We start from the raw sequence: 9339 nt of genomic DNA, 5'->3' as shown, positions 1-9339 counted from the left end.
AATGCTTAATTATATCCCTTAATGAACATAGTAGATGGCTATATAAATGTATATATATATATATATATATATATATATATATATATACAGGGTTCGTGCGGCCTCCTGAAATTCCAGGAGGTCCTGGAAAACTCCTGGAATCTTAAAAAACGTAAAAATCTCCTGGAATTCTCCTGGAATTTGAAAAAATATAAAAACCTCCTGGAATTCTCCTGAAATTTTTAAATTTTTCCTGAAATCGCATGAAATTTTATTAACCCGCGGCGCAAAACCCGACCGAAATTATTTGAGTTTGTTCCGCCAACAATTGAATAGTAGTTTTTAAATGGGACGAAAATAAAAATAAACGCATCGGCCGTCGTCCGAATGAATCGCACTGCCGTGATCTACACATCGTGTGGCACAGCCGAGTGTGTGGTCACGTGACGCTAGGCGATTGACCAGATTGGATGATACTATAAACAATTTCTAAAGATAGATAGGCCTACATGTGTTCCCGTGTTTGACTTGTCGGCTATTGGATTTTTAAAGTAGACAGGCATGTTTCATAACTTTGTCTTAAACTATTGAAACAGCAAAAACAAGTTGTAGTAGTATTTACGGCTCAGGACTAATCGTCAAAATTAATCTTCTTTAGAAAACCCGGAAAGCTGCGACCCGATCAAACAATGATGATTCGCGTAACGTTTCATTATTTTATTTTATACATTAAATTTTCGTAAAAATGGCTATAGAAAATAAACTAAATTTTTCCAGTGGCTCTTTTTTTCGGTTGACTAAAAATGTTAATACGCTTAATACTAGCTTGCCAAATCGACCAAAACGGGCTGGGGTGGGTGGGGGAAGACACTGACCATCCTACACGGTATGTAACACCCAACGTAACATCCATAGCCTCAACCCGCCCCCACTACTCCGTGCCGTGACGCGACAAGCCCGACGATCGTCGCCTTTGATGTTGTGTAACACTCGTACGGTGGTTTCATACCCCACCTCCCTTCCCCCTTCACTTTGTGGAGTTGATGTTACTAATCCTTGGGCATAGATGAAGAAATCTTGCCAGACTTTTGTCTCTGAAATTACATAATATTCATCTCACACGTTCATCGGGTTGGCCGACTAGCCTAGCATCATTGGATTTGGCATCCACAAATCAATAAAATATCACGAAATGATATTAATTGGTGAAGTCTGCTTGCATTTATACCTCTTTTAATACTTGTATAGTGAAAAACTCTTTAAAATTTGGTCCATACCCTCCCAGTATTTATCCTCTTTCAGGGTCTATCCAGGTTCTTTAAAAAAACTGCTGTTTTTTTAATGACAAAAAAAAAATCATAACTTTTTTGTTTATGGTCAGATTTTGAAAATTCAAACTGGTCTGTAGTCAGATTGATAGCCTCTATCCTAATATGTAACAAATATATTGTTTTACTTTTACTGAAATTAAATTTTTGCTTTGGCTTAGCTAATTAAATGTATTATTAAGTACGCTTTTTAAAAAAATGTACAAATAGGGTTTCTTTTTTGTTTTTAAAATCTCCTTGAATTTTTTTTTAAACTCCTGGAAAAGTCCTGGAAAACTCCTGGAATTTTATTTGAACTTTTGAGCATGAACCCTGTATATATATATATATATATATATATATATATATATATATATATATATATATATATATATATATATATATATATATATATATATATATATAAAACCATATTGTGTTAATACTAAAATAGTAATGGTATTAGTAACTCCACACGAAAATATTTTCAGTCACACACCAAATTTTGATTAAGGTTAAAAAAAAATAGTAAAAGGGTAAAAGAAACTTAGGCTAAGCATTCCTGGAAAAAGATAGCAGTATGGTGTAGCTGCAGCTCCTTGTTTATCAGTGGCTTCAATATAATTTCGTAACCCTAAAAATGTTCAGTATTTCTTTTCTTAAAAATCAGGTCTCCTTAAAGTTGAAGTAGAACATTTAAAATAAAAATTAAATACATAAGGGGGGGGGATAAAAAAAAAGAGTTCCCATGCCGGGAATCGAACCCGGGCCGCCTGGGTGAAAGCCAGGAATCCTAACCACTAGACCACATGGGACACATAAATGTGGGTAAAGAATTGTATAAAATATAATATATTTTTTTAGTGTGATATAAAATTAAAATATCTTTACTTTTTCTGGAATTCATTTTGTATTTGCTGAAGACGATTTAGTTTAATAGTAGATCGGTATATAATAACATAAAATAAGTCAATTATTAGCATTAATTTTAAAAATCTATAATAGCAAAAAAAGGTCCATATTTTAATAGACCCTTTGCTAATGACCTAGTCTAGTTTTACATCTAGCCTATATTCAACTTCCTGTTTATATTAAGTTAAAACTACAATTGAAAAGACAGAAAGGTGTGATTGTATAAAAATATAAGATTTTTTAATAGATCACACATTTATTTGGAGATACTTAACGTTTAATTAGATCTAGATACAATCTATCGAGATCTAGGTCTAGTTCCTTTTCCTTTTAGCCACTTCCTACTCATATTTTAAATTATTAGATTTTATATTGGTTCGTTAAAAATTTATAGGGTAAAGGAGGGCGTTAAGAGCCACACTTTTTAGCACCTGTACATTTTTAAAGATTTCTACTAATCTAAGAATTTTTTAGTATTGAAAATATGGCAAAATTATTCTAACATATCTTACACAATATAAAAATAATAACAAAGTCTATTAAATATACTTTAAATGGGTTTAATTGAACATTTATTGTCATACCCCCAAAATCAGCATTTGGGGTGAAAGGAGCCGGGCAGTGGGGCAATAAGTATTATCTCCTAGTTTAGACTAACTCCGCAATAAAAATAATTAATTTCTAACCCCAAAATAGTTAATGCTGTGTACACACACTTTAACTGATACTAGCTATCACTAGACCCCAATGGGCCCAGTCTACAATTGATACAATTGCAGGTGTACATAGGGCCTAAAGTCTAGTAGTTTACAGTAGGCACGTTAGTATGCCTAGTGTGTAGCTAGTATACTAGTGTGTAGCTGTCCAGAGTTAACATTCTTGTATGTAAAAAGGGGTGGTACTAACTAATCTGCCTTAATGCTTTCCCCTGATAAGCCATGTGTGCTATACATTACATAACATGACATGGAGGTGAGAAATGTTGAGGGGAGAGCAGTGGTACTGGTTTCCCCTTTGTTCTCCTTGCTGGACCCTGAGGGCCATAAATTACATAAGGAGATGCTATCTCTGGTTGGCTGAGATCTAAGAACTAAGTCCATGCTACCTACAAAGAGATAAGTGTTATGGTGGGTTAGATACAGGTGGGGGCTGGGTATCATGGGGGTGAGAAATTGTGAGGGGAGAGCAGTGGTACTGGTTTTCCCTTTTTTCTCCTTGCTGGACCCTGAGGGCCATACATTACTTAAGGATATGCTATCTCTGGTTGGCTGAGATCTAAGAACTTAGTCCATGTTACCTACAAAGAGATGAAGTTTTATGGTGGGTTAGATACAGGTGGGGTTTGACTATCATGGAGGTGAGAAATTGTGAGGGGAGAGCAGTGGTACTCATTCCTCTTTGGTCTCCACCCTGCTAGACCATGAAGGTCATATATTACATAACATGCCACCCCAGATTGTCTGAGATCTGTAACTGTAATCCATGTTACCTACAAAGAGATGAAGTTTAATGGTGGGCCAGAAACTGGTGGGGGCTGGGTATCATGGGGGTAAGAAATTGTAAGGGGGGAGCAGTGGTATTAATGTGTCTGTTTACTTCCCTGCTGGACCATGAGGGTCATAAATTACATAACATACCACCCCAGATTGGCTGAGACCTAAGAACATTTATTCCTGTTACCTACAAAGAGATTTGAAGTTTTATGGTTGGTTAGAAACAGGTGGGGGCTGAGTCGGCTGTATTGCCCCTTAGGGGTAATAAGTACAAGTACCATTTTAAAAATTACATTGCTAACATCAGATGGCTGAATTTTTACTTTTTAGCAGGTTAGAATTGTATTTCTATCATTTAGACACAAGTCTGTTTAACAATTAATACATTTTGTGTTAACTATTCGTATACCAGTGTCATATTCAGTGGTCTAATAAATGAGAAACTCGCACATAGGGTTTCAAGAGCCACATAATAGTATCTCTTATAACTTTTCTAAACAGGCAAGCTAGTGAACAAAATTAATGTATTCATGAAGATTTAGTTATTATCTAACAAATAAAACCATTATGGTAATGATCAGTCAAGTTTTACTCTGATAATGATAAAAACTTTATAGCATGGTAAAATGGGACAAATGTCTGCCATTTTGTTTTGGCACCAATAATCACTGTGCAAAAAAAATTCACCAAAATAAAACTATTCTAGCCATAGCTATAAAAATAGTGTTAAAATGTACAACAACCAATGCTCTAATATAGAAACAAAGAATGGGCTTGAAAAACTTATTTGGTTTATTACAAAGTGAAGTTTCCCAAGATATGTCTATTTGGAAAAAAAGTTCACAAAATGGTTTTATGGAGATGAGAAATTTTAGGGAAAGAGCAGTGGGATTCAATCCTGTCTCATCCTCTCCCTATTGGACCAAGTGGGTCATAAATTACATAAAATGAATCCTCTGTTTCTCTGTTATCAAAGAACAGCAGTGGTTGTTACCTCAGAAGTAGATTAGCAGTGTTATTGGGGGTTTTGTGGGGGTGGGGTGTTGATTGGGGCTTAATACCACACGGCTCTTAACGCCCTCCTTTACCCTAAATTATGTTATTAAATTATTAAAATTATTAATATTAAATTATTATTCAATGCTAACCCTGTCCCTAACCCCCAACCCTGGTCCTACCATAGGCCTAACCCTAATTTCTAACAATAAGATTAGTCGAGATTACAATACTACACTACTAACAATAACAACCCAACACCCCTTTTTAAAAGAAGATTCCATTATCGGACACCTGTATCTAGCCTATAAAAAATTCTATAATCATCCAAAAGCTATTTCATTGTAATAACAATTTCATTATACAGTAATATACTACAGTTAGCATTAGCATTAATAAAAATATTTAAATTTTTAATTAATATTTTTAGTGCTAGTACGATGTCCCTGTGTCCACCTAGCTCTGATGGGTACCTGACTCACATTAGGGAAACAAAGGCGATTAAGCATAGTGCTGACCATACAATCCCCCTGTATACTTAGGTGTCTCGGGCACCAATGAGAAAAGGTGATGATATTCAATAATAAAAGGGGAGATAACAAAAGTTGTTAATAACAATACTCGACCTGTCGGGTGAGTTAGCTGTATTCTCTGATGGTTTTATACTTGAGGACCAATTACTAACTCCACTATGGGCAGATAAATGTTTTTAAACTTACTGATCAGGCTCAAAGGCAAATATGTTTATCAGTGGAGCAGTCAGATCAATTAAAATTATTAATCATCTGAATTTAAGTAATAAATATACTAAGCTTACATATTGTGTATCTGTACAGTATTTTATTAAAATCTTATGATTATAAATATTTTTTTTACTTGTTTTATTTAACTTTGAGGTTCTCATAGGCAGCATCTTGGTAACTATTTCTAACAGTCAGGTACTCACTCTAGTAGGGTCTAGTTACCTGGAAGCAATGTTATCATGTGTATATTTATAGTGATAGCTGCCCAATGGTTAATGTTGGCTAAAGTTTGAATAGAATATAGTGTAAGCTACTAGAAGTAAATAAGATAATTTTTTTGAATTAATAAGCTTAAAACTCAATTTCCATGTTTCAGAATGAGTTGAAAATATTTTTGACTGGTTAAAACAAAAATAATTTCTATAAATCATGTCACTGTATGATGATCTGGATATCAAAGAGGATGCTGGGAGTGGTAAAATTACCAAATCCTCTGTAGTTTGTGAGTAAATAATCACTCTTTTGTTGTAGTGGTAAAATTATTATGTAATTCAGTATAATTTGTTAGTACTGGGAGACTTAATAAATTCTAAATAAATGTATTCATTCAGACAAGAAATTTTTTAAAAATAATTGTGCAAGAAAGTGGAGATCAGAAAAGAGAAACATGATTTTCCACATTCTATTTTATCTAACATTTTGTTAAATATATAACTGCTAATAACATTACTCTATCTTATTGTTAGCTGGTTGGTCACCAGGCTACAAATTGTTGCAATCAACCCTGCAAGCTAAAAAGGCAACAACTTTACAACCAAAGGTAAAGCTAAGTTCATCATGCATTCATATATTTTTTACAAATGAGAAACAGCTAATTGTCTTGGTGAAAACTAGCTAATACAACTTTTACTAAGTGAACAATTTTTGTAAATTATAGATTGTAAAAAATGTTTTTCTTCCCTTCATTTAGAGAAACAGAACAAGCCACCTGGCACCTGTAGTTGATCTCAAGAAACATGTTGACCCTGATAGCCCAATGCAATTCAATATGCAAACAGGAAAGGTGGGTAACATTAAAAATGTTTCCTATGTCCTTGAAGCTTTAGTTCAGCAAAAAATGAAAATACTATTAAACGCATCATTAGATTGGGCATTATGCAACCCCAACACTTCATTCTTTGCACTTTCACTTTCGTGTCACCCTCCTCCCATTTTATCCTTTTAGCTGAATAAAACTATTTTGTTAATACACCACTTAAATGGTGTCACTTTGTGCAGACCACACCCATCCACCTCATGACACTATTGATTAAAGCAAGCTAATAAATTATGCATCATATTCATAGAAGCAATATAAAACAATTAACAATACTTCATCCTTATACTTATCAATTTATCTTTGATAAAGCTTGAGAGAGTTAACCCACCACCTATTCAGCCACAAGCTTCCATTGCTGTTGCACCTATTACCCCTTCCTCAACTTCCCCATTCATACAAATGGAACCAACACCTTCTATAACTGGTGTTGCTGATGAATATGACCCATTCCGACCTAATGAATATGATGAGGTTGTTAAAAGGATGAAAGAAGACAAAGAAAAAGAAAGGGAGAAAGACAGAAGAAGAGAAGATAGGAGAGATAGGCAAGAGCGAGAGAGAGACAGACGAGAAGAAAGAGAGAGGGAAAGAGAAAGGTTTGATTTCATAAGTATATGAGATTGCTTAATAAACAGTTTTAACTCTGGTTTAAATCTTAAATTAAATTTTAATCTTAAATTTAAATTTTTCATTGCTTTGTATTTGTAATTATAGATTATTACTCAAATGTATTAGTTAAAAACAAACTTGTTCTAAACAAATTCTTATCTTCATGGTCATTAACACAATAAGGTGTTGAAATTTTTTCCTCTATAAATTGTTTTTATCTATAAAAATAGACGAAGGCAAGAGCGACGCATGGAAGAAGAGGAGGAAACAGAGTTTGAGAAGATGAGAAAAAGAAGAGCTGCTGAAGATGAGGAAGAGGAGATTGATCGTTCCAAACGTATATAGTTCATTTTAAAGATGTTTTATTCTCTATAAACTTTCTGTTGTACTGGTGTAGTTATTTTATAAAACACAAAATATTTTAAAGTGCGTGACATTTAAAAAATATTTTTTAATGCATTAAGATTTTTCATGCTGTCTCTAAGAACTTTACTTTTGTAAGTTGCTGTACCTATTATCCAGGGAACTTAATTTCCACATTCTAACTGTAAATTTTGTATCTAGGAGCTGGAGCTGCCATAGCGCCACCAACCGCATTGTTGGAGGAGCCACCTGTTAATCCTGATTGTAAGATTCTAAAACTTTAAGAGATAGCTGCTACTTAATGGTTCTAAGCATAGAAAATTAGCTATTTTTGCTAGCTGTATCTAATATTCAACTTATGCAGTTTTTGCTTATTGTCTTATTATTTGTTAATTTCAGTGATTGAACGTCCAAAATCACCAAACATGGGCATGGCCATGATGTAAGTACCTGTCAGCTATTATATTTTATGTATCAAACTTTCTTGATGTTTGAACCGCCATTTTGTATGAATTAATTTCAGGGGATCTGTAGCCTCAAAAATTATGGCAAAGTATGGTTACAAAGAAGGGCAAGGTCTGGGTAAATCAGAACAAGGAATGAGTACAGCTTTATATGTAGAAAAGACAAGTAAAAGAGGTGGAAAAATTATTCATGAGAAAGATATCCCTAAAGGTAAGTTGGGTGTAGTGAAGAAGGCTTTCTCTGTTTAATGCCAGTTTTATAAATGTAACTAAACCATACATTTACTTAGTGAAGAATATTTTCATTGACGGTTTAAGCCCATAATTATTGTATGTTTTACGGAATAATTTTTTTCCTGTTCTTATGCTGCAAAACAAATCTTCTTAACTGTTGATTTAAAATCTTGTTCATAGATCATAATTACTGCCCTAACACTGATATCAATTTTAACTAATTATTTATTTATTGAAGATAAATATTAAGTTAGTTTTGAAGAAGAATAATAGTGTTTAGAAGGGGGTATGCTTGTTTTGGGAAAATTAATGATAAGTATTGATTTTTATGAGTTCTTAAAGAGTTAAACTACTTAAACATTTGATATGATAATATGTAAAAGTTAGCAAATTAACATTATATCTTTAAACTGTCATTTTTCAGAGCCCCCACCTTCAAATACAAACTTGATGAAGAATCCCTCAAAGGTCATTTTACTTCAGGTAGTGTTTGTGTTAATTATAATTTAGATGCTTTTGGTTAAGCTACAGGGTGATCACATAATAACCTAAATTGTTATTGTGTTGAATTTATTTTGTTAATGCACATGCAAGCATAAGTATTATAACTCTGCTTCAGAACATGGTTGGGCCTGGTGAAGTAGATGAAGAACTGGAGCCTGAAACAGCTGAAGAATGTACTAAATACGGAAAAGTCAATAAATGTGTAATATTTGAGGTAAACCTTTACTGCTATAAGAATATTTAAAATAATCTTTTTGGAAAACCTTAGAAAGTTAAGAATCATGTGTTAAAACTTTGTTTTTGAAGATCCCTGAAAATCCTGAAGAAGAGAGTGTAAGAATATTTGTGGAGTTTGAAAGAATGGAGTCTGCAATTAAAGGTACTCTCATTTTCATATTTCTTGTGATTAATTTTATTTATCTTAGTGGTCTATAGATTTGATCTATTCATTTATAAATTTTAAAAAAATTTCTGCTCTAAACAGCTTTAGTGGACTTGAATGGCAGGTTCTTTGGTGGACGTGTGGTTAAAGCATGTTTTTATAATTTGGACAAGTTTCGAAGAATGGATTATAATGGACCAGTTGACTAAAATAGTCACTTCATTAATCAAACATTTGTGTAAATAAAATATTGT

The 9339-nt window shown here is 33.3% G+C and overlaps 1 protein-coding gene and 1 non-coding gene across 4 annotated transcripts; one reads left to right on the top strand and one right to left on the bottom strand.

Moving 5' to 3' along the window:
• Positions 1-2029: 2029 nt before the first annotated feature.
• Trnae-uuc (transfer RNA glutamic acid (anticodon UUC)) lies at positions 2030-2101 on the bottom strand. The gene has a single exon. It is a non-coding gene; the product is annotated as a tRNA-Glu (tRNA).
• Positions 2102-2329: 228 nt separating this feature from the next.
• On the top strand, positions 2330-9321 carry LOC131949771 (splicing factor 45). Of its 3 annotated transcripts, none has more exons than XM_059311718.1 (13): positions 2330-2410; positions 5807-5932; positions 6177-6250; positions 6401-6493; positions 6839-7125; positions 7369-7475; positions 7703-7765; positions 7901-7943; positions 8025-8176; positions 8624-8682; positions 8819-8917; positions 9010-9082; positions 9188-9321. In XM_059311718.1, the coding sequence occupies exons 2-13, from the start codon at positions 5860-5862 to the stop codon at positions 9292-9294; spliced, it is 1230 nt and encodes a 409-aa protein (XP_059167701.1). In that variant the 5' UTR covers positions 2330-2410; positions 5807-5859; the 3' UTR covers positions 9295-9321. The 3 variants fall into 3 exon arrangements, with proteins under 3 accessions (XP_059167701.1, XP_059167700.1, XP_059167702.1); XM_059311717.1 differs by having other exon boundaries at positions 2396-2510; XM_059311719.1 differs by lacking the exon at positions 2330-2410 and adding an exon at positions 5201-5254.
• The last annotated feature ends 18 nt before the right edge of the window (positions 9322-9339 follow it).

This window comes from Physella acuta, unplaced genomic scaffold, assembly GCF_028476545.2.
Source record: "Physella acuta isolate Inbredline_101_S28 unplaced genomic scaffold, ASM2847654v3 ptg000714l, whole genome shotgun sequence".
Taxonomy (NCBI): Eukaryota; Metazoa; Mollusca; class Gastropoda; family Physidae; genus Physella; species Physella acuta.
This window is presented reverse-complemented; position numbering and strand designations above follow the sequence as displayed.